This window comes from Syngnathus scovelli, chromosome 21 (assembly GCF_024217435.2).
Source record: "Syngnathus scovelli strain Florida chromosome 21, RoL_Ssco_1.2, whole genome shotgun sequence".
NCBI lineage: Eukaryota > Metazoa > Chordata > Actinopteri > Syngnathiformes > Syngnathidae > Syngnathus > Syngnathus scovelli.
Window position 1 is genome coordinate 4,654,788 of NC_090867.1, and position 24,450 is coordinate 4,679,237.

General features: G+C 41.1%; 4 protein-coding genes, 1 long non-coding RNA gene and 1 pseudogene across 11 annotated transcripts in view; 4 read left to right on the forward strand and 2 right to left on the reverse strand.

The window, feature by feature from the left end:
• Nucleotides 1-52: 52 nt before the first annotated feature.
• Nucleotides 53-2,491, forward strand: lcmt1 (leucine carboxyl methyltransferase 1). 3 transcript variants are annotated; one of them, XM_049758238.2, is made up of 12 exons: nucleotides 53-198; nucleotides 417-477; nucleotides 547-638; nucleotides 710-831; nucleotides 915-991; nucleotides 1,065-1,126; nucleotides 1,185-1,287; nucleotides 1,384-1,504; nucleotides 1,572-1,673; nucleotides 1,743-1,834; nucleotides 1,928-2,025; nucleotides 2,093-2,491. In XM_049758238.2, the coding sequence occupies exons 1-12, from the start codon at nucleotides 189-191 to the stop codon at nucleotides 2,113-2,115; spliced, it is 963 nt and encodes a 320-aa protein (XP_049614195.1). In that variant the 5' UTR covers nucleotides 53-188; the 3' UTR covers nucleotides 2,116-2,491. The 3 variants fall into 3 exon arrangements, with proteins under 3 accessions (XP_049614195.1, XP_049614194.1, XP_049614193.1); XM_049758237.1 differs by having other exon boundaries at nucleotides 82-477; nucleotides 1,746-1,834; XM_049758236.1 differs by having other exon boundaries at nucleotides 83-477.
• Nucleotides 2,329-5,516, reverse strand: LOC125990896 (RNA-binding protein with serine-rich domain 1). Of its 3 annotated transcripts, none has more exons than XM_049758239.2 (7): nucleotides 5,370-5,516; nucleotides 4,415-4,558; nucleotides 4,166-4,309; nucleotides 3,917-4,064; nucleotides 3,578-3,731; nucleotides 3,377-3,518; nucleotides 2,329-3,305 (listed from the first exon to the last, which is right to left on the reverse strand). In XM_049758239.2, the coding sequence occupies exons 1-7, from the start codon at nucleotides 5,423-5,425 to the stop codon at nucleotides 3,203-3,205; spliced, it is 891 nt and encodes a 296-aa protein (XP_049614196.1). In that variant the 5' UTR covers nucleotides 5,426-5,516; the 3' UTR covers nucleotides 2,329-3,202. The 3 variants fall into 3 exon arrangements, with proteins under 3 accessions (XP_049614196.1, XP_049614199.1, XP_049614198.1); XM_049758242.2 differs by having other exon boundaries at nucleotides 3,956-4,064; nucleotides 5,370-5,506; XM_049758241.1 differs by lacking the exon at nucleotides 5,370-5,516 and adding an exon at nucleotides 4,864-5,004.
• Nucleotides 5,517-5,981: 465 nt separating this feature from the next.
• On the forward strand, nucleotides 5,982-7,531 carry LOC125990897 (solute carrier family 2, facilitated glucose transporter member 11). The gene is made up of 2 exons (XM_049758243.2): nucleotides 5,982-6,112; nucleotides 6,214-7,531. Exons 1-2 carry the CDS (start codon nucleotides 6,107-6,109, stop codon nucleotides 6,952-6,954), a joined length of 747 nt encoding a protein of 248 aa, XP_049614200.1. The 5' UTR covers nucleotides 5,982-6,106; the 3' UTR covers nucleotides 6,955-7,531.
• Nucleotides 7,532-7,752: 221 nt separating this feature from the next.
• On the forward strand, nucleotides 7,753-9,565 carry LOC125990894 (solute carrier family 2, facilitated glucose transporter member 11 pseudogene; annotated as a pseudogene).
• A 4,900-nt stretch (nucleotides 9,566-14,465) lies between these two features.
• LOC125991400 (transmembrane protein 100) lies at nucleotides 14,466-16,310 on the reverse strand. The gene has a single exon (XM_049759281.1). The coding sequence runs from the start codon at nucleotides 16,308-16,310 to the stop codon at nucleotides 15,864-15,866; it is 447 nt and encodes a 148-aa protein (XP_049615238.1). The 3' UTR covers nucleotides 14,466-15,863.
• A 1,752-nt stretch (nucleotides 16,311-18,062) lies between these two features.
• LOC125991030 (uncharacterized) overlaps nucleotides 18,063-24,450 on the forward strand; it is a 32,547-nt gene continuing 26,159 nt past the window's right edge. For 2 of the 3 annotated variants that reach the window (XR_011086117.1, XR_011086118.1), the window contains exons 1-8: nucleotides 18,063-18,418; nucleotides 18,544-18,631; nucleotides 18,713-18,806; nucleotides 19,449-19,608; nucleotides 20,954-21,061; nucleotides 21,710-21,776; nucleotides 22,307-22,425; nucleotides 22,487-22,582. This is a non-coding gene — a long non-coding RNA (uncharacterized lncRNA). The remainder of the gene's footprint in view (nucleotides 18,419-18,543; nucleotides 18,632-18,712; nucleotides 18,807-19,448; nucleotides 19,609-20,953; nucleotides 21,062-21,709; nucleotides 21,777-22,306; nucleotides 22,426-22,486; nucleotides 22,583-24,450) is intronic. The other variant, XR_011086119.1, reaches the window with a different exon arrangement.

The following is a 24,450-nucleotide window of genomic DNA, read 5'->3' on the forward strand; positions in this document are numbered from 1 at the left end:
CTGCAGGAGAGGGAGAGCGAGCGAGAGAGATAGAAAGGCGAGAGAGATAGAAAGACGCCCGTCCACTAGAGGGCGGTAATGCAACACATAGCTGGTTGCCAAGCGCTAATAAACACCGAAGTAAACTCTCCTGCGCATTATTGTATTTATGTTCCAAACTCCACCGTTATAACAAGCCGTCCGAAAGTATGATACAAGGTTTGCTTTAAATTGTAATGAAATCTGTTTTAATCACTGTCATAGTGATCTTGTTATTCTGTTAGTAAGCTGACGCATGTATCTTGTGTAATGCGCACAATCTGCTAGCATCAGTAGCCTGACAGCTAGCCTCCTGCAAGAGTGCAATGGTAAAGTTGTTTCAATTGGTGAGATTTTGCATTTCGGATCGTTCATGGCAACTCGGCACCCCTTCACAGACACGGACACTTCCGATGAAGCAGTGAGGGCAACGTGTGATGATGCCACGGCGTGCAAAAGGTGAACTTTGGTGAACCTGCACTGCCTGCTGTAACTTTGCTATTATTTTTCATGATGTCTGCTTTTTAGGTTCGCCATTAGTAAAGGCTACTGGAAAGATCCTTACATCCAATATTTTGTGAGATCTATTGGTGAGCGGAAGGCACCCGAAATCAATCGAGGTAAACAATGCTTCCCATGGTGATTCAGCGACTGTCACGTGATCACTGTTTGCCATTGTCTTATCTAACAGGTTATTATGGCCGCGTTAAAGGTGTCAACCATCTCCTTGATGCATTCATAAGGAAAACAGAATGTGATTGTCAAATCATCAATCTTGGTGCTGGGCTGGACACCGCCTTCTGGAGACTTAAGGTCAGTTTGCTAGCCAACTGAGTGTGACATGATCATCATAATCTTCTGCAAGCTTTGAAGTGATCATGGTGTGTTTGCAACAGGATGAAGACCTTCTGCCCAATAAGTATTTTGAAATTGACTTTCCTACTGTTGTGGCCAGGAAAATCCACTATATAAAGTAAGATAACCATCTTATATTTTCATTTGTATTTGTACAGATTAATACATTTGTATGTTTTTAATTTACCTAGGTCCAAACCACACTTGTCCAAGCCCATCATCGAAACCCATTCAACAGATTCCTTGCTACTAGGTAAAGTTTAAGATGATGTCATTGTTAGTTTACACCTAATGTGCATTTATTTCATCAGACGCCCACAGCCTTGACTCCGATCGATATTGTATCATCGGCGTGGATCTTCGAGACGTAGCTACCTTGGATGAGAAGTTGAAAAAGTTCCATCTTAACCCAGAGTATGTGAGCATGAAATGTGGGTTTCATCTTGATACTGAAGATGAAAATGTACTCGCAGTGGCCGATTCTAAACCGCGCCTTCTTCTGTTTTCTAGGTTGCCTACATTGCTGCTTTCAGAATGTGTGCTGGTTTACATGACACCCACTCAGTCCTCCAATTTAGTTCGCTGGGCTGCAGACACCTTTCACACTGCCATGTTCATCAACTACGAACAGGTAACATTCATGCAGAGATAGTTTGATTTACAAGTGCCCCGATAATCCAAAGGTTTTACGTGTTCAGGTGAACATGAGCGACCGGTTTGGCCAGGTGATGATTGAGAACCTGCAGCGGCGTCAGTGCACGCTGGCTGGTGTCGATGTATGCCGATCTCTGGACTCTCAGGTAATTTTATGAACTGTAACTTCTGTGTAGACACAATTGAAAAGCTTTACATATAAAAATTGTTTGCAGAAGGATCGATTTCTCAGGTCTGGCTGGGATCACGCCGATGCTCTGGATATGGTGACGGTCTACAGTTTGCTTCCACAGGATGATGTGGCAAGGTAGTTTTTATCTTAGACCACAGGATTTTTTTTTTTTTTTTTACTGTAATTAGAAATATATATTTTTTTCAATATTGCTCTTATTTACTGCAGAATCGAGCGATTAGAGTTCCTCGATGAGAAGGAACTTTTGCAGCAACTCCTTCAGCACTACAGCATCTGCTGGGCCACCAAGGACAGGCACAGTCTGGGTAAAAATACTTTTTTTGTCTTTAACTCATGTTGTAACCCGACCAACGCCATATTCTGTTTCATCAGGTTTGTCAACTCTGGCGTTTTGACTGAAGTTTCTCCACGTCATTGGATGAGTAGTTATATGGAAAAGGAGACGTGGATTTATCATATGTGCATCATTGGATTTGTTCTGCCGGCTTTTCATCAAGCCATTTGTGGCCAGTGCAGACAAAAACAATCAAACCTCTTTGCATGTCATTTGTAAGCCAACTCATCAAGGTGGAATAGTGAAAGAATGTCTTTTAAAAAAACAAAAAAAGTGCCATTTCCTTTATTTATTGATGAATTGCTCATCCCTACTCCTTTCCATACATGCTCAAAGCAGAACGGAAAATACGCACTGTACTTCTGGATTTGCTTGTGTTATTTTAATACCATGAAATTGAATCTATATTAAATATCTGAATGTTGTTAATTGAATAATTTGTTTTCTGTATTTTCTCCACATTTACTCAGAAAAAAACATAGCTGCCCAGTGTTAACAGGCATTGTGTTATTGTAAAGTTTAAAAAAAAAAAAAACACTTATACAAACTAGAAGGGACTTAAACTTAGGTTACACAAATTGTACCTGTTTGCTAATACAGAAAACATTCACTCCCAATATACTTCAAAATACTTAAATCTGGTAAGCATGCATATACCTGTGTCAATTCTCAACAATAGATTGATTTACATTTCAGTAGTTAGTCTTAGAATACAAATATCAAAATAAAAAAGTCAAGATACTTAGTTACATGACATTTGTGACGATTTTCCATGTAAAATTACAATAGAAAAACACTACAATGTAGGATAAATTAAGATAAATTAAATGAGAGCAACTGTCCACTAGAGGGCCACAAATGATGACAATTCCATAAAAAACAAATGAAGTGGGAGCCAACAAAATAGGATTTCTAAAATGGTTGATACGGTCCACAAGTGTGTCGCAATCAGATTGTACATTTTATAAGTGCTTTAACACGATGTTATGCAGTTAATGACTTTTCCGTTGATCTTTTTAACAATTGAAAAAAATTAAAGAAAAGGAAAACTTGACAAGCAATTTTCTTATTGCTGCTCACCTCAGCATTCACACAACAAAATGTCTCTTGCAATTCCTTACTTGTTTTTTTTTTTGGGGGGGGAGTATTTAGCGGGAGGAGTTGGAACTGGACCGGGACTGGTGGCGACGGCGGTCAGGTGATCGAGACCTACGCCGCACTGGAGAGCGTCGCCTTGGCGACCGGGGAGACCTGAAAGAACAGTGACATTTATTTGAAATGCCGCTGTGGGTTAACGTGTGCACGACCCTGCTGCCGTTCACCTCCTCCTCATTCGAGGCGGAGAACGTCGCCACATCGGCGGTGGAGGCGGCATTCTGCGGGGAGGCGAAATCCTCCGAGGTGGGGGCCGCACTGTAGGAGTCAGGACGGCTATGACTGTAATCTCCTGACCGTCAATCTGCCCTGGAGGAAAATACCAAAAATATAATCATCTCAACATTAATGCCACGGCCGTCTTGTACCTCCATCCATGTGTTTGAGTGCCTTCTCCGCTTCCTCAGGGGTCTCAAACTCGATGTAGGCGTAGCCCTTAGACAGATGAGGGTGAATCCGGTTCATGGGCATGTCAATCATCTTGATCTTGCCGTAAGTGGAGAAAATCTCCTGGACATGTTCCTTTACAAAACAAACAGACTCTTTGATAATGATTACCTCTTTTATCCTTTACTTAACTGCCAAGTCATTACTAATAAACCTTATGACATCATTTGTTGGTCACACATTGACAAAACAACCACTTTGATTCAATATAGTCTTCAATTATTAATGTATTTGTAAAAATAAAATAAAAAAATAAACACCCTGACTCCTAATCTCCATGCATATCTGTTTTGAGTAACCTTGATGACATTTCTTGTCAGCCGGCCCAGGTAGACCTTGGTAGGTTTTGAAGCAGGACTTCTCCGTCGCCGGTCCCGATCCCGATCGTCTTTCTTGACCACTTTGGACCTGTCGTCAGTGAATAGTCAGATCTGTTAGTTTGTCCTATATACACGAAATCTGAATACTTTCTGTGGTTTGAATACAAAATACAACAGGGCATATTGTACTTTGAGGGGGAGCGCCGTCTGTTTTGTCGTTGTCGGTTGGGGCTTGGCGAGGACGACGATGATGAGGATGAGCGGGAGCTCGAAGAACCGGAGGAGCTTGTGGATGAGCTGGAACTTGAACCCGAGCCGCTACTAGAACTTGAACTGCACCAACAAGTGGGAGGAAACTAATTTTGCTCACAGGTACACAGGATGTTTTAGTTGATATATTTAAGAACTTCTACATTTTTGAAATGAAGCATGTCTGACCTGCTGCTCCCACTTGAAGCACCGCGGCGTGTTTGGCTCTTCACTTTGCCCTGATCTTTTTCAGCCACATCTTTTGAGGCTGTTGATTTCCGTTTATCTTTTTGCTTACCCTTGTCATCCTCCTTTTTGATTGGCGAAGGCACACTGTTGGATTACAATTCTGATTAAATTTCAATACTGAAATGGACAACTGCATGTCTCAAAATAGTTCCAAACATTTACTGCATGCAGACAAAACTGCTCTAGAGAAAACTACAGTTAATGTCAATTATATAAAAGCAAAGACAAGGCTTAAACCTCAATCGACAGAAATGTTTTGATACATATGACTTAAAGTTAAAACATGATGACAAACTGACCACCAATTGCTTTCATCCAACGTTTCTATCTTATGCTAGCAATTACTAAGTACTTCACATAAACTTCATAAACACTTCAGATGAACTCACATTTGTAAATCAAGACCCATTCCTTAATGTGATGCGATTATATATTTCTCTACGAGGAACAAAATAAAGATATCAGCTTTTTTTGGGGGGGGTTTATATTGTCGCATGTTGATGACGTAACAACTGCAAACCCAATCAGAACGCATACCGCAAAAGTAAATATTCCATGAAATTATCCCTCAGCTTGTTTTTTCAGGAAACCTATATTCGTTAAAACAAGTTATTACAAAATTAAAGGTTACAAAGACGTAAACCAGCATTACCTAATGCAATACTCTTGTGTTAGTGATGTTTTAATACTAATTATAAGAGGGCGCAATGAGTATTCTTTTCCTTACAGTAAACGATGAGGCAATACATTTGAAACCTAGCAATACAAAGTCACTTTCGTTTATTAACACCCGTTATTCTGCCTGACAACCTTGGCAGGTTGATTTGTAAAATCCAAAGATCCGATCAGTATCTCATCTGCGATATTAAGACATTGCTTTTTGTTGTGGGGCTACCATGTCTCACACGAAGCCGGCAGGAAATGCCCAAGAAGAAGCAACCAGCAAATCATCAGGTTCCAAAACACTTGCTCTGACAGTCTGCTCTGCAGCAATCGGAGGCACCTTTGAGTATGGATACAACATTTCGATCATCAATTCTCCCACCATCTACATCCAGACGTTCATCAATGATACCTACACAGAACGCAGTGGGTCAAGCTTGGCGACCGCTCACGTGACTCTGGTTTGGACTCTTATAGTATCAGCTTTCCCACTGGGAGGTCTCGTCGGGGCCCTGCTTGCTGGACCAATGGCAGTGCGCTTTGGAAGGAAAAAGTCTCTTCTCTTCAATAACTCATTTTTGCTCGTAGCGTCTGTTTTTGTTCTGCTGTGCAGAGTTGCAAGATCATTCGAGATGATCATCTTGGCTCGGTTCCTGGTGGGCATTAATTCAGGGGTCAGTATGAATGTCCAGCCAATGTACTTTGGGGAAAGCGCCCCTAAACATCTCAGGGGCGCTGTGGCGTTTTCATCTGCTGTTTTCACGGCCTTTGGGATTTTCTTAGGTCAAGTTGTGGGACTGACGGAGGTGTTGGGAACAGAACCTCTCTGGCACTACTTACTAGCCAGTAACATGCTTCCAGGGTTAATCCAGATGCTGACGCTACCCTGGTTCCCAGAAAGCCCTAGATATCTTCTCATCGACAGGGGGGACAGAGAAGCGTGCGTCCGGGCACTTGAACGACTCCGTGATGGCGGTAATCTAGATCTGGAGATACAGGAAATACTAGAAGAACAGCAAAAGTATTCCGATCTTGGCTCGGCAGCTTCTGCAAAAACACCCTTGTCACTTTTTAAGGATCCTGACCTACGAGCTCAACTCCGGACTGTCATGGTGGCGAGCAGCGCCATGATGCTCTGCGGCAATGACTCCATCTACTTCTACGCGTCCTATATCTTCCTTCAGGCGGACATCCCTGCTGATAAAATCCAATACGCCACCATCGGCACAGGCGCGTCTGAACTGACGGCTTCCATCTTGAGCAACCTCTTGATTGAACGAGTAGGCCGCAGGTGTCTCCTGGTTGGCGGCTACACTCTTATGTCGTGTTGGGCCATCGTCTTCACTGTCGCCCTCACGCTCCAAAAACAAGGAGTTGAAGGAATGCCTTACCTCAGCATGGCGTGTGTGTTCGCCTATATCCTTAGCTTCGGCTTGGGCCCGGCTGGCGTGACCGGGATCCTGCCTGCGGAGATTTTCGACCAATCAGCTCGGCCGGCGGCTTACATGGTCGCCGGGTCGCTCATGTGGCTCAGTCTGTTCTTAGTAGGAATGATTTTTCCTTTCATCGTTAAGAGTCTGGGTAGCCTCTGCTTGCTGCCATTCTTAGCTGTGTGTTTACTGTCGGCCGTGTTTTTGGGGCTCACGGTCCCGGAGACTAAAGGCAAGAGCCTGGCTGAGATCACAGAAGAATTCGATAAAAAGAATAAACGGAAAATACGGGCGAAACGATTGGACAAGCCAACGGAGGAGTTCAACATGCAAGAGGAAGTCACCAGCTTCTCTTCCTTACCAGAAGGTCTTGACCTTGAGGACTGAACTCAGGGAATGTGCCTTAAAGTTTTGCTGCATCACAATCATTTTCAATTTATGACCTTATAAGGGACGTGTAGCAAAATCTATTTTTTCAATTTAATCGTATGCTGCATATTCGCAAAATTAGGGAAAGATGCCCTTGAGCATGTTTACAGAAACTCAGCCTCATTTATTATTCGCACTTTACTAAAATGATCCACTTTTTTCGTGCCACTTGTTATTTAAGAACACCGCGTACTTGGTTTTGTGTAATCATTTACAGCACCAAAGATTTTACGTGTTTTCACTTGAACGAGCAATGACGCTCAAGTTAACAGAGTTCGAAATACATCCGTGCAAAATAGATGCTCCTTTTTGTATGTTTTTCTTCTCAGGCTGTTAAATTATTCGTTGAACGTCAACTTAGAACAAAAACATACAACCCAAGTTTTTGTTCATGCATGATGCATATCTCTCTACTTTTTGTCAATATTGTTCCTACCAAAGATATTTATCCCCCTACCACTTCCTATTTCTTGTGCATATATAATTAGTTAGTAATTTAATTTCTACCTTGTGCAAATAAAACTGATATCCCGAAGCACTTTTTGCTTGAATTATTTTGTGACTTTTCTTGTTCAAGTCAAATTGAGTTACCTGGACCTTGAAGGTCATCACACAAGCCATTTAAGTTCTTCTTAAGCTAAGTTAAGCAGCACTGTTTATATGTAACCACCCAGCATTACAATTAACTTAAATCTTGGCCCGCAGCGATAAAATATTAAACTTGACCTGAATACTTAAGCGATTCCATATATTTCACCGCCGACACATAAGACTTTGCTCCTCATGTGGGTCGTCATTTTTTTGTCGTTTGACTAGAACGTTCAAAGTCCTAGCATGCCTGCGGGGACTGCGGAACAAGACAACGGCAAAGCGTCGAGTTCCAAAACACTTGCGCTGACCGTGTGCTCGGCCGCCATTGGTGGAACTTTCCAATATGGATACAATCTTTCCATCATTAATTCTCCCACCAGCTACATCCAGATGTTCATCAATAATACCTACGCAGAACGTTGGGGGTCCGGTTTGGAGACCACCCATGTGACTCTGGTTTGGACTCTTATTGTGTCAGCGTTTTCACTTGGAGGTCTCCTCGGGGCTTTGCTAGCCGGTCCAATGGCGGTCCGCCTCGGGAGGAAGAATTCGCTGCTTTTTAACAACTTATTTTTGTTTCTTGGGGGGTTATTTTTTCTTCTGTGTAGGGTCGCCAGATCGTTCGAGATGATCATCTTGGCTCGGTTCCTGGTGGGGATTAATTCAGGGGTCAGTATGAATGTCCAGCCGATGTATTTTGGGGAAAGCGCCCCTAAACATCTCCGGGGCGCTGTGGCGTTTTCTTCTGCTGGCTTCACCGCGTTAGGGATCTTCTCAGGTCAAGTTGTGGGACTGACGGAAGTGTTGGGAACAGAACCTCTCTGGCACTACTTACTAGCCAGCAACATGCTTCCAGGGTTGATCCAGGTGCTGACGCTACCCTGGTTCCCAGAAAGCCCTAGGTATCTTCTCATCGACAAGGGGGACAAGGAAGCTTGCGTCCGGGCACTTGAACGTCTCCGTGGCGGCGTAGCTCCGACTTCAGAAATGAAGGAGATGCTTGAAGAACAGCAGATGTACACTAATTCCAAATCAACAGGAGCTGCCAAGACACCCTGGTCGCTTTTTAAGGATCCTGACCCACGATTTCAACTCCGGACTGTCATGGTGGCGAGCAGTTCCATGATGCTCTGCGGCAATGACTCCATCTACTCCTACGCGTCCTACATCTTCCTTCAGGCGAACATCCCTGCTGATAAAATCCAATACGCCACCATCGGCACAGGCGCATCTGAATTGACTGCTTCCATCTTGAGCAACCTCCTGATTGAACGAGTAGGTCGCAAGTGTCTCCTGGTTGGCGGCTACACTCTTATGTCGTGCTGGTCCATCGTCTTCACTGTCGCCCTCACGCTACAAAAACAAGGATTCGAAGGAATGCCTTACCTCAGCATGGCGTGTGTGTTCGCCTACATCCTCAGCTTCGGCTTAGGCCCGGCAGGGGTGACTGGCGTGCTGCCCACGGAGATTTTTGACCAATCAGCTCGGCCGGCGGCTTATATGGTTGCCGGATCGCTCATGTGGCTCAGTCTGCTCCTGGTTGGTATGATTTTTCCATTCATGGTCAAGGGTCTGGGTAATTTTTGCTTGCTGCCGTTCTTTGCTGTGTGTTTACTGTCGGCCGTGTTTTTGGGGATCACGTTCCCTGAGACCAAAGGCAAGAGCCTGGCTGAGATCACGGCAAAGTTTGATCAGAAAAATGGACGAATAAGAGAGCCTGGTGAGGAAAGAGGAGGTGGATAAATTATGATGAATCAGATTATTGTGATCCAAATTGTCATAAATTAATTAAATTAAAATAAAAAACACATTTGCATTCTTATCTTTTGAACAATAAACTCCAAGACAGAATAAATGATATTATTGTACACTTAAATGAAAAAAAAAAAATACAAAATGTCAACTTGGCACTGTGCTACCAGCTGGGAATAATTTTTATATTATTTGATGGCAATAAACTGTCTAACTAAGCAATTTATTTCACTGTGTTCATTTTATTGGACGTAGCTTGGAAACATTGCCACATTGCCAAACATTTCATTTTCCTTTTCTAAATTTTTTCCTGTCGCTCACAAAACAAACAAAATTGAACTCAGTCAAGCCTAATACAATTTTTTAAAAGCATGCTATAATGAGTTTTAAAGAAGAGAATGAATCAAGTGTTGCAAGAACGCACTTGCAGAATTGTCTACTCGTGAAGTGCTCATTGCTGCAAGAACATTTTGTCAGTCACAAGTGCTTCTCTATGACAGGAAACTATAATGAGTTTTCCTTGGCAACCACAAGTGGAGTTCAAAATACAGGTAAGAGCCATGAACTATAAATGCACAGCCTGTGTTAAAGAGTACTTAGTTGCTACTATAAACACCCATGAGCTAATGGACTCTATCAGAGAAGTCTTAATTTAGAAATGTTAATTTAGAAATGAGACCAAAAGGATTGGTGTGGGATTATCACAATAGACAAATAAATACACTTTAAAACATACAACTATTTTAAAAGAATGATCATGAGTAAATGCAGTCTGAATGAATTAAAATATAGAAACATAATTTTATATTTTATTTTAGTGTTTAAATATCGCTCACCTTTCTAAGAGGAAGGCTGCAGGGCAAAAATACACGTACACGTGGACTGGTAACCTTGCTAATTGATGGTTGGCACCTGTTTTGAATTGCACTGTCGCCACCTTGTGGTAAAAGTTTGAAATAACATGTTCATGTGTCTGTTTTCGCATGGCTGTTAAAAAGTGAGTTTATATTTATCATTATTTTATTATATTTATATTCATATATTATTATCATTGGTATTATCATTATTATTATTATTATTATTATTATTATTATTATTATTATTATTATTATTATTATTATTACCTTTAGATTTATATTTCCTATTTCATATTTTATAGTTATATTTTATATTTTATATCTTATATTTCCTATTTCATATTTTATGGTTATATTTTATATCTTATATTTTTATTTTATATTTATATTTTATAGTTTTAGCATGTGCTTTAGACTTATACCGCAAGAGGGCGAAAGTGCAATTCAAAACAGCGCCAACCATCAATTTACAAGGCTTCCAGTTCTATGTGGGTATTTTCGCCCCACAACCTTCCTCAAAACAAAACAAAACAAAAAAAAAACAAAAAAAAAACAAAACAAAACAAAACAAAACAAAACAAAACAAAACAAAACAAAACAAAACAAAACAAAACAAAACAAAACAAAACAAAACAAAACAAAACAAAACACTCTTTCTTAAGAGCCATGCAGCAGGGCAAAAATACACATTTATGTTTATATTTGTTTTGCAAGCTGTTGCGGGTCAACCGTGAAAAATAAAAATTTCTTATCTGAAGATAAAATCACGTTGGTGTGCATATTTAATTGATTGATGAGTGTTTATGGCAGCATTCAAGCACCCTCCAATCATAGTTACTCATAACGTGCGCGTAATCTCACTTCCCAATGTACCTCGTGTGCTTCAACAAAAATAAATACAAATTGCAAATTCTGATTTCTCTTCTGGATGCCAAATAGCATATAAGGTTTGCACTATAATAATATGCATACAACACACAACACAACACATAAGCAACCACAATAGGAGTTATTATTAAAACCCAGTTTTCTGTATTCCTTAAGTCACCATGGCAACCCTACTAACAGACGAAGGTAGCTTATGCAACCTCCATTTACGATACCATTTTTATCTCATTAGTTGTGTCTACATTAGATTTATTTCAGCTATATATGTTTATTTGTATTTGTTTTATAGCTCTTCCAGGACACAAGAACGTATTCATTAACACCATCTTGTTTCATCTCACACGAAAGCCTACTTCAAGAGTCATTTGGCAACCCGTGAGGCTTTTCATTCCCACTTATTTCCCGAAGGCTGAGCCAATGAATGGGCTAAAAGATACTTTGGACCCTGTAAGAGAGGTACAGCAATTTCTCACCGCAGGGTGTCAAGACAATTTAATTTTTTTCCTTTAATTCTCTTTTTATATTCTTGTTACATGAGTCAAGCCACACCTTCCTACACATTTACATGAGGTTGGGCCTACACAAGCTGATTTGTGAGCGGTGATACATTCTTATTTTGGTCAATATATCGTCATGATGACGTTTGGTTCATCTGCACTTTTTTTTCTTTCTAAAGAAAGCTTTATTTTCCCCGAGTGTCTATTTTGTTGGAACTTCAATCCCTATGCCCTGCGGGTGTTTTGCATGGTTGCAAGTGACGACAATAAGAGACAACCAAATAATAAGGTGAGGTTGATGTTGCCAGTGGGAGGGCAAAACATTCACTTTTTGTGACTACTGAACCCACAAGGTGGAAAATACAAAGTCAAAGCTTGGTTCTGATATATTTGTGGAAATATATTGTGAATCAAGCCCATATGGTAACTACACCTGGCACTGCGAGAAATGAAACGTGAGAGTGTAAGCGTGTCAGATGCCAGCGAGCAGGTCACGACCTCCTGATACGGTTGTCACCTGTAGAGTTGACGGAAAAGGACAGCTTAAATAGGAGAGCAGTGGGAGGGAATCCAGGCCGATCATAAAAAATAATACAGGTTTAAGGTTCTCCAGTAGCGGACTTCCTCTCTGCGCTATATTTGTTTCATTGATTTTTTTCTTGAGTCACTCAGTCTTTCGGAAGCACACTAAAAAAAAAAAAAAAAAACTTTCCCAATAATAGAAAGTCACAGAAACCGCAACAACCAATTTTGCAAATGAAATTTGAACTATATGCTACCTTGACTATACAAGCTATTATGACCATTATTAATATTGCATTTAGATATCTTGTCTTTCTCATAAAATATTCAATAGTTAGTCTTCATCGTGTACTCCACAATCAGCGGACTGATTTTTTTACTGTCATATTCAATAGGGACAAAATGATTTTCAAAAGTAACCTTATTTTCTTCTTGTTGATTATTAATCAGAAAAATCATCCTCAAAATATGAATAGTTTTAATCAGCTGCCTTCTCTCCAGGATATAAATTGCAATTTATAGTCTGATTTAAAGTATCATCACATTCTTAACCAGAGCGTTTTTACATCTCCTCCCTTCCTGGAGATTATCTGCATTTATATCCATATCATTGTAGTCCCGGCAAAATCCATACTGGCCTTCTCAAATGGGCTAATTTCAACAACACAATAAATAGGATGCATAAAGTGTTCTATTTTTTTATTATTTTTTGAGTCCTGGAGTATTTTGACAAAAGCATTTGAACTATCAGTAACTGTGGAGCATTCTTATTATTAGAATCTTGAGTCATTTGCTGGTTAGATATTAAAGTTGTCTTAATAAATAAATAAATTAAAATTGCTGATGGGCAAAACGGGATGATCCGGATTGCAATTTTCCACAGTAATGTCCGTGCGATGATGCACATCAGCAATTGCGATTCTGTTGATGCGTGTACATAACTTAATAATTTATATCATCATCTCATAATGCTGACATAGGAAATGAGTGAGCCATGCAGGAGAACCACAACAAACCAAAAACAACCCTAACATGCTTCTTGCCTCGTCTCTTCTACTTTTCTTGGAAAATGAGTTTTAACCTTTTTAAAAAGCGAGGGGCTGTTTTTCTTGAATTGCTCTGAATCGTGTGAAGCAGACATGAAGAGAAGCAAGAGGAGAACTGACAACGACGCTGGCAGATAAAACATGACAGCGACTTTTTCCCCTGCGGTAATGAACCACCTTCAATACTGGACCTTTAAGCTTCAAGCGAGCAAAAGAAATTCTATGCAAGCTTATTTAAAATAATTGCTGAAGCTACTAATGGACAAATAAGAACATTTTACTTTACTTGAATGCACAAGGGTAAAAATTAGAAGTAGATTTTTAGCTAGCTACCCATTTTCTCTTTCTTTTTTGCTTCCTAGTCAGCCTCAGTTTATTTTTAGAGCGTTCCGGGAGGGAAATCAAAAAGGGAGCAAGGATGACACAATCCCTTATAGATGGGTGGATGTGAAGAGGAGGAAAAGGACGAGTGGGAAGCGTGGGCACATATGGGTTCGGGTTGTTGCTCATTGGAATACTGACAGCTGTGCTCACAAAAGACGGACACGGCTGGTAGAATCAATAGCTCACTAAGTAGGAGACTTGATTACTTAATTAGAGCACTCATGACTTTATTCAATTTTCTTATTAAACTTTCTCAGCATTTTTTTTTCTTGGTCTTACTGTGCTCCTTGAAAGACATTTTGCTCTCTCTGGGGCGAAATGTTCCGTTCTGTTCTTGCCTGTCAAGCCTTTGGTGCTAAGCAGATTTGGTATTGCCTGATGAAGATGAAATCGTTCTATGCAGAGGATAAAGAATGTATGGCTGTTATTACTATTCTAAGTCTTGATGAAAACTGCAAATCAAATGTTTCTGCCTGATGACTTATTCAAATAATCCAATTGACGTCACCAGCAAACTCATTTGCAATCCTGCTGGTTGTTAACTGTCTCGCATCACTCCAAAAATGTCCCTGAAGCAAATTTATGTTGATATACGCATCTTCTAAATTAGACATAAGGCCATCAGAAAGATGATACTATTGCAAATGGCCATTTTGCGTGAGTTGCCAATAGCAACAGCTTTTGTCATAGCCGTTTTCCATCTGTGCTACGCAAAATTGGTTATCAGCATCATCAGCAGTGTCAAGCGAACACCTGGAGCCTCAAATATGAAGTAAAACCGAGAACAGTGACACTTGAATCCGAGCTGCCACTACATTTTTGAAATGACAGAAAGTGGCTTTTTGACAACACTACCCTTTTAGTTTCTATATTCCAGCGCTTGAAGGAGAAATAAGTGACAGACAAAAGAAGGCACTCAGGAACATGCTGGGTCAGGTCAATAAATTCAATGAGAATTTTTATTTCAGGTGTTTGACAATTGCCTCAAAAACACATCACTGAAAAGAATACAAATAAATAAAAGCAGACTGATTTCGATATACAAACACACAATGTTTTTTTTCTCCACTATTCAAAATAGAAGATACATCTTTACAGCCTGTACAAATAAGACACTTATTGTTCATTGTACATTCAAATGTGTGTTTTTTTTTAATTTGTTTTTACATAATGTATTTTAACAAACACTTATTTTGTTGCCTTTTTGGGCCTGCCTAGAATTTTAACGGCACAAAGAAACAAAAATTCATTTTAAACAGCCAGTTAACATTTAATCGAAGCAATTGACGATCAAATACGATGCTACAGCTAAGTAGGTGCCGCTAGGTCTTCTAAGCACATCACTTGCTGCTGTTAGAAGCCATTATCATCATCACATCATCACGACATTGTGCTTTACTGTACACTGGCTGACCTACATGCTACATGTCGGCTCCACTATTACGTCTTCTTGGCCTTTGACGTTGGGTGCTAGCATCAGCTATAGCATTTTGTGCTACCGTTAGCTAAACTATGGATTCATTTGTCATGTCATCTAGAAAAAAAACACGTGTTAGGAGAATGTATGTCAGCGGGAGTCGCGTCCGTTTGATTTAGCGAGGATCAAGGGAACAGTCCGTGCTGTTTTTTTTTTTGTGTGTGTTGCTTTGTGTTCACTGAGGTATGCCTGGAATGGGATTTGCTCACCATACAATGAAAGGGGCACCACCAAGAGAGCATACAGCAGGAAAAGCAATTTCAAATACTATTCCGCCCCACAAGGCTTCATCGTTCACATAGTGGCAATTTTTATTGATCCCAAACAATTGTGGATGGTTGTTTTCCCAAACAAAGCTCAAAGGCAGCAGGGGGGGAGGAGTGTTGACCTTTGATGCTTTTAGAAGTTGTCAACACAGGCATCATTTCTTTTAATGTTTTTTTTTTGACTGATTTCCCAATAAATGTGAAAAGTCAGTTTTCAAAAAGAATGCCTTGCAATTTGAACAATTTTTCACAGAAGCTTTTGTCCCATCAATTTTCTATCACCTTGTCATGCCTTCATATTTTATTTAGCTTGCTACACAATTGTAAACATTGCTGTGTCAAGTTTCAGGTTGATGATCTCGATTTATTTAGAACTCTTGCATATCTCTACGTCAGTTCCCCTGACGGGAGGAGGCAACTTTGGGGTTAGGGTATCAATAAATTTGATGGCATATTGGTGATGTAATGTCATCCTTCTACTAAACTACACCCGGTTCAAACGGTTGTTATTACGGTTACGTTATCTGTCCTTGTCACCGACAGTCTTGCTCAAAGTGTTCCGTCAGGGATACAGCGGACATCGTCCATCACAAAGTACCCAGATCAGTGGTGAAGAACCCCCCCTCCTTCTTTTTCCTCCTTCTCAATCTGTGGGCTCGCCAACAAACGGCAGCCACCAGCAGCATCACGACACCGATGCAAAGCAACGCCACTGACACCACTTTGGTCTGGAGCAGATTGTTGAAAGTGAACGTCACACCCGTGCCCGCCATCCCGATAACCAGCGAGATCACCCCGAAAGGAAACACGCAGCGATACCAGGACTTTTCAGTGCCGCCCGTCGCTTGAGCCAGCCGCTCCAATGTCGGGTGAGACTCCGGAGGTTTGACTTCTGCTCCATCCACACTTGCGGAGCTGTTGAAATTCTGGTTTTCAGAGTCCTGGGGTAAGGTGTTTGCCTCACTGCCGTGGCTGCAGTCCAGGTCTGGGTGAAGGACCGAGGCAGGGGGTTGGCGTCCGGAGGAGCAGCCCATCTTGGAGCCAGCGTCCTTGGGGAACGATGCAGGAACGGGGGGATCCTCTCAGCGTGCGTTTGTGACCGATCGCTGCCGGAGCTCACAGCGCTACGACTGTCTGTGTCACTCTTGTTCCTGTTGTTGCCCTCGATACTTGCCGGCATGTGCCTGCAATTTGAATGAGCGGAGATTAAAATAAAAACACAAGGCTGAAAGATTTTTTTTTCATGCTGGAAAGCATATTTGCATTGAAGTGGACTGAGCAGAAAACAGTGAGGCGACGGAGTTATTTTTAGCTCCACACACACATGCACAAAAGCCCCAAAGAGAATCCACTCACCCGATTTCGTCACCATCCCTCAATCCGTCATGTCTTCATTGCAGCCTCGTAGCACGAGCTGCAGCGTGCGTGTGTGCGCATCAGTGTTGCCATTGTCCAGGAGTCTATATAATCACAGATGAGAAAGGGGAGGGGCTTATCGGAAGCGGTAGACATTTTGCAGCCACATGATAGGCTCAGAAAGCCGAGAGGTCTTGGGAAGGATGGCTTTGGGTGAAGTTAACAGCCGAGTGCTCTCATTCAGTAGTGCTGGTGCATTATTCAATTTGAACATGAGTGCTATGAGAAAGAGTAGCAGACGCAGATGAAATAAAAAAAATAGACATTTATTGCATTCAGACTGGAAAAAAAAGATAAAATAATGGGACAACCACAGAGACGGTGAAAAATAAATGTGGCGGTTAATTTAATCAACATTTCATTTGCGATCATGTAAACAATATAAGCACTGGAAATGAATATAAAATCAAACTTTTTTTTTATTTTGGCAGTTTTGGTCCTCCATTGACATCTTAATACCTCTTTGATAAGGCAAACATGTTATTTCCAATGACGCGGCATGATTGATGTTGCTTTGATTAGCTGGGAAAAACCCTGCTGTGCTACTGCATCATTTTAATGCCCACTCGATTGATCTAATTTGCAATATACTTACCCAACATAAGAACACACTCTGCTATTGCATTCCCCCCCCTTCCCAATCTCCATTGTGTGCGTCATTCCCTGCACGACACCACTACCAACCGCCATGTGTGACATTCCCAAATGCAATATGTGCCCATGTTTATCACGCCTCTCTCCTTGACGGTGAGACACATTAGGCAGCCTCCAGGCCCCCCCCTGGGAGACAGTGGATGTGTGTTTTATTCTTCAGCGTGGGTGGAGATTCAACCTGACTTTCCTCTTATTGTGAAGCACAGGAAAAAATTTCTCATGCCTAGGTTCTGTTTTATTTCCCGAGGTTTCGTTTCAGCAGAGGCCTCAGAGGAGCATCTGCTGAGGATGAAGTGATTTTCTATAATGGCTTGGTCGTCAAATATCTACTACAAATAGTACATATAGGGCCTGATTTACCAACATCCTACACAGTGGGCATTTAATTATGTGTTTGCGCTAACAGCTCCGTTGGTGCTTGTTGTGCATAATTGACTAAGAATGGAAATAGCAGCTGCTAAATTCTCAACAGATGTTAACGATGGTTGAGACTACAGTAATGCAAGCAACAGTTCATTTGACTGTACTCATTTACTAGAATTATTTGTTCTTTATAAAGATTTGTTGGAAAGATTCTTTCACCAAATCTAGGAATTTTTCCTCCAGTGATTATTTACTGAAGGATGGTGTATTCTTTGTTTATATCACATAGGCAACCACAACAATGACTGCCAATGGAAGAGCTGCAAGGAGTTATGAGATGCGCCTCGCGTCAGCCAATGAGCTTCCTGAGCGTCTTACGTGACGTACAGCGGCACGTAATGGCCGATGTGACGTGTACAAAGGCACCTAACGGCCGCCCAAATACCGGAAGTGTTAAAAATCGCGGCAAAATATGATAAATACAAGAAACATACAGTTATGAAAAACAGTAAGAAAAATAAAGTTATGAGATGCGCCTCGTGTCAGCCAATCAGCTTAATGAGCGTCTTACGTAACGTATGGCCGATGTCACGTGACACAGTCACCTAATGGCCGCCCAAATACGAAAGTGTTAAAAATTGCGGCAAAATATGATAAATACGAAAAAAATACAACACGTACGCGGGAGCAGGCTTGGAAAACTATCTTGGTATGTTCCTCCTTTAGTTGGTTGTTGTTGTTGTTGTTTTTGTTGTTGTTTACCGCCATTATTTACGTCGTGGTATTAGCATAGTGCTAGCCACTCAATGTTGAAACATTTGTTTTTGTCAACAGAGTTTTGCCGTAAAAATGTAAAAAGTCCGCAGGAAACTTATTTGAAAGAAGGAACAGTGGAAGTGGAAGATGTTATTCCACTCCTTAGGTAAACACTTAACTTGTGAAAGAACCTAATCAACCTGCTGTATTTATGTAGCTTTAAATATTTTCATTCTGAAACATACAGGGAGCACCACAGGAGCAAGATGAAGTTTGAAATGAAGGAATTGGAAGTGTTAGTGGAAGAGGCTGACAATGATAGAAAACCCTGATAATTTGAGGTAAGCCAGCTGCCACATAAAAGCCCAGATTTGTTTCATTTAACTCGGCCCAAGAGCATGAAAATTTTGGAAAGCATACCCAAAAAACAGTTGTGAAAAAGGCCAGCACCAGCTGTCACTGTAGGTAAAATGTCCCAGATGCATGCAAATGGGGGACTGGAAGGAGAGGTTTTTTTTTTTTTTTTTTTCATAAACAATTTGGCATGGCTCCTTCAGAAGCTCCAAAATTGCAGCGGCATTTTTTCGTCCCGTATTTTCTTAAATAGCCTAGTGGTGTCACTGCCAGTTGTTTTTGGTTAATTACGCAATTGCATGCATTCACTATAATCCATGACAGCCACAAATTGGTCGGAAATGCCACCCATTGTGTTGAGACGAGGCTATTCATCATCACTGCAGTCATTCACCGTCGGTAATCGCGGTAACTGGGTGTAAACAGGAGTGTTGTTTATTGTCCTTCATAAAAGGTCGTGTTTTTAAGCCTCCCAAACTGTTTGCATCACAAGTGTCTGCCAGAGCAGGTGAATTAATGTAACCAATGAAGTTCATCTGACATTTTGCAGTACAAGTGGTCCAGTAATTAAAGATGATACATTCTGGATTTTTTTTTTTTTTTTAGATGTTTGAGATTGTATGCTTCAGGTTTGGTGGCTGTGAGAGGAAAGAAGATCTAAAGTGATTGAGAATGGAGAAGGCGTTTTGTCAAGTGGCTTACATTGAAGATCCACATTGTCATGGCCACCTGGCAGCAACATCACATGGCAACTGGTTGCTGTGGAGACCGAATGTTTTTATTTGGGGGGTGAGTAAATGGCAGCGTACAATTGAGATTTTGACAAAGGCTGAATCTGTTTTAGTTTCGTTGTTAAATATTTGTTTTCATTCATTTTTAAATTGTGCAGTGTTAATGCATTGTCCACTTTTATCTCTACCAGAGAATTTTTTTGGTTCCCATGGCAGCTGGAATGACTCCATCCATTAAGTAAAACAAAGCATTTGGCTCATTAACCAAACGTAATGAGCTGAAAGACGTTCACTTTTCCAGAAGCGGGTTGCAAACTCAATGCTATAATCCCACTAAAGTTGAAGCCACAGAAAATTAAACTATTTATGATTGTTTTAATTAAAAACCCTTCAGAAGGTGCCAGCCCTTGAAACCGAGCAGCAAGCCGGCGAAGAATCACAGCACCAACCCACACTGCAAGTGAAGAGCACTAAAATCAGAGTTACTTTATCGCATTAGCTCTTTCGTTCTCTTGTAACCCACACACCCACCTGACGGAACAATGGTTCTTCTCACCGTTTTGTAAGGTTGAGTCCCTCCACCTCCACAATCCAAATCGGTCTAACACTTCTAAGGCGTAGGAAATGAAAAGGCAATTGTATGCACGACAAGGACAAGGAAGCCAATTAAGGATCAGAAGAATCACAAAATCGTGGCACTAAGAGAAAACGCAAAGCTCTGTGACAAAATAAATGGTGAAAATAATGCCATCAGTCTTTGTCTGGAAGGTCAATTTTCTCTCTGACTATCACGATCTTTGACATTTACTTCATTAGTATTCCGCGCCAGAGCGGTAATCGTTATAGATTGGTTCTCCCGGCCATCTTTTGATTAAACTTATTGTTCCGTTACGCTTTATCTGCGGTTGAAGATTTAGATGAGACGCTAACAAATTCAAGCGTGCATTGCTTGCGCGGTTTTATAAACATCGTTTGTCATCTTTCCGTGGATTTATTTTTACTCCAAATGAATAATGTGGTCTTCAAATAAATTGTTATCACTTAAAAAAAGGCAGAGAGTGAACGTCCGAGGGTTAGGGACATGAAAGATGCTGTTAGCCGACCTCCGGCACGCATGCATGCACACACACTGACACAAACACACACTGACACACACAAATTGGGGTTGTTGCCCGGACGCTGTTGCTCGCAAATGCTCTGAGAATAATTGGCTGCATTTCTTTCCACAATTGTCTCTTTTTTCTATTTTGGGCTTTTCGGGAAATACCACAGTTGGTTAGTTATGTAAATGAGCAGCTAATCGAGGCCTTGCTGTCACGATCGGATAGTATGAATGAGGCTCTTCTGAATTATAAATCATGGCCAAATCCATTCATGTTTTTACAATTTATTTTCTTCCGCAGCCACCAGGAAGATGCGCCGGCAGGTCCATTTGTATTAATGAGGCCCATTACCAACACGGTGACAGCATGCAAACCTATCTTGGAATCATTCAATGGAGGAAGAGGCAGGTCAGATGATGAGTCATACTCGCGGCGAGCTGTTTATTATAGACACATTGGATAACGGCGTGTGCCTGGATTTTTTGTTGCCAATTTGAACAGAAATAAACTCCTCGCAACGATGTAATGAAAATATGAGCAGATGGCAGCAGCTTTTCTGGGCTATACTGTGAAACATTTTTGTCTCAAAATGATACTTTGTAAACACATGAGCATTTTTAACAACTGAATTTTATACACAAGCAAATTGACTTTAATGATCTTTACAAGTCAGGCTACTGCAGAAAAAGACTTGAAGAACATTCTATAGTCCAAGCACAGGGTGGCAGCAAAGCTCTGTCAAAATGAATAAGTAGCTCATGGTGCAACCATTTTACACAACATCTAAACCGGCTACCGAGGACATAAAAACAAACCTGCCATGCTTGAGATGCTTTCCTTACCATCAGCGGGGAATTAGTTTTATTTGCAATGATGACAATTGGAGGCCACGCTATAAGATTTATGATGTACAATATCTTCCTTCATTACTAAGAAAGGCTCTTTTCATGGTCGATAATATCAGACACAGGAAGCACATAAATCAACTTGACTCCCTTTCCTAACCTTGTTTGCTTTCTACTGTTTGATATCTCCTGGTCTTCTTTCTCTTTTAAGATTGCCCGGGAGTTCCATCCAGCTGGTCATGCGGGGGGGAGTGGAAAGATGGTTCCAATTGAAGAATGTAAGTAATTAACCCCTCTTCCTCTCAAAACAACAACACCACATGTGTGTGGAGGGGCATCTGAGAAAGTTGTATCGATAGGTGGAAAAAAAAAAAATGTAGTTGACCAAATGTAGTCTTTGGACTACCCGAAAGTGACGCTATGTCTCCAGCTTTATGGTGCTGTATATGTACTGTAAAAGTTATTCAACCAAACAATCAGGTGGAATACATTCACATTTTCCAAATTAACAGACTTTTAAGGTGGGGGGAAAAAAATGTACATTTTCACTTGGCATGTTGTGCATAATGTGACACAAGAGGGGGGCATCGGAAAACTACGGACCAGGTCCAAGTATTTCTGGCTTTAAATATGAAAGGTACACTTGTGGTTGGCACGTGTCGCAGGGAACTTTCTCTGGGAATAGTATCGGAAACTGACAAACCAGTAAGGATATTGTCTTTAAAAGGAAGTCGATTGGGCATCTGGTATCAAGGTAGTGACGTGAAGTGTACCCCAGTGGAGATTACGTGTTGGGGTTCCTTGCCAGGTCCTGAGGCAGAGCCCTCGGGCAGTGGAGCATGGAGGAAGAGGAGAGTCATCTACAGATGTGGCAGAGAGAGCTTCCAGATGACTTGTTGCTAAGGAGTGGACAGCAATACCATCAAAGTAGCAAAAGCATCTGGATGCAAGCTTGGGTCTTTTGGACTAGTATCTTCTGTCTATGCAGTTCCAGGCCAGCTGCGAGGACGAGTCTCTTCTGCTCTGAGGCCTTCCCGCTGCGACACACATCCGGAACACGGCACCTGAGGAAGTGTCCAGGAAGGTAATAGAGCAATCCAAATATCTCCTGAGGGGAGCTCATCCATGGGGTTAGCCCAGACACTTGTCAAAGGGACCTGCTTTAATCTCCAATCTGATCCTTTTGGGCAGATGTTGTGACCAAGTCAAACCAAAAACTTGTAAATTACCAAGTCAATTTACTAATAATACAAAAAAATCAATACTGAGCATTCAATGCGGTAGAGCACTGCTATCAAACCCAAGGATCGGGGGCCAGATATGGCTCGCCTAATCATTTTACGTGGCCCACAAAGACAAATTGTGCATCTTCATGGGGTCAATACAAAAAATTACAAATTGTCTCCACTTTTAAAAAAAAAAAATAGAGATTTTGCTAGCTTTTTACTCTCTCTATAGAAGGTAAGTTTGACAAATATGCTTGAATATATTGCTTATTATGTCCGTCTAATTTGAATGAAGCCCATCTGTTAAGCGTGACATTTTAATTTCAATGGAGGTAACATGAGTCAAGGAGGTGTTTGAGGTCATATCTCACCATGGAGGTTCCTCTTTTCGACTGCGCGCAGACTCATCTTTCTCTGATCTCTGTATACTTTGGCAAGACCAACAAAGCCCCCCCTGCCGGTACAGAGCAGATATTGTCTCTATTCTTGGGGATGAAAAGGGAGAACGCTATCACCCAGTGAGCATCCTGGAAACTTCAGCAAATGGTTTCGTCTTCCTCTTATTTCTCCACCTTTGAAGTATTCACTTCCTCCGGACAGCAAGTTGGATGCAAATTCGTTTGTCAATGGATCCTTTCATTTATTATACAGAAAGTGTAGGGAGCAAATTTTGAATTTGGTTAAGATAAAAACACACTTTAGTACCTCGTTCTTATTGTTTCCTAGTCGAGCTTGCTGAATTAGCGAGGGGAGGGTGCAGATGGGGTGAATGTACATTGTGTACACAGTGGTATCTGTGAGTGGAGGCAAAATGAAAATAAAGGTTTTATTGTGTAATCGAGTGACTGCTGCCAATACGGGGCAAAAATAGAAACATAATGTGATCCACCGGGGTTGCACAACTGCTTGTGGTTACGCCACTCGACATATGTTATTAAGTTCGGCAGGGGTGTCGCAGCCAGACGGTGTCGATTGGTTTGACGTCAGAGTGCACAAACCTTTTGATTCATCTCAACGTGGACCAAAATAAAAAAAAAAAAAGCAAACAATTGACTTTTTCTCAAAGTCTGCAGGTTTGCTATCACGCGTCGAGTCTATCTTGGTGTTGGTCCTCGTTTGTGTGCGTGCATGTTTTGAGTACAATGTGGTTCCATTTAACCCTTTTTCTTCTGAGTGTGGCACCTTTTTTTTTTTTTTTTTACCGGCGAACTGCTGTAGTGAAATTCCACTTAACGCCACATTTCCTGTTCGCTCAGCTGCATCTGAGCAGCTGGAGGCAACTGGAATGACATACACACACATGTGCTCACAAACAGGCCTTACTGCTAGCATAATATCGTAAGCATTACAAAAAAAAAAAGGCTAGTATGACAGATCTTTCAAATTGGTGCCATGACCCCGATTTATATTTACTTGTTTTTGAAGGAATGACGACTCCTGTCGTTTAACATTTGTTCCATTGTGTGCTGTAAATAAAACACAGAAATAGACTCAGCAGGATGATGCGTTTACTATAACAGCCTCCACCAAAAAAAAAAAAACACCTCATCCTGCCCTCAGCTTATTTTAGTGCCTGTTTTACACTTAAAATATCCTTTGTGGCTTACTCAAGCCTGGTACGACCTGGCGAGTATTGTTATGGTAGTTTTTTTTAAAAAATGATTAAACAACCGCATATTATTTTATCTGCTTATTTTTGAAAGTCTGTCAACTTCCTCTGTTACAT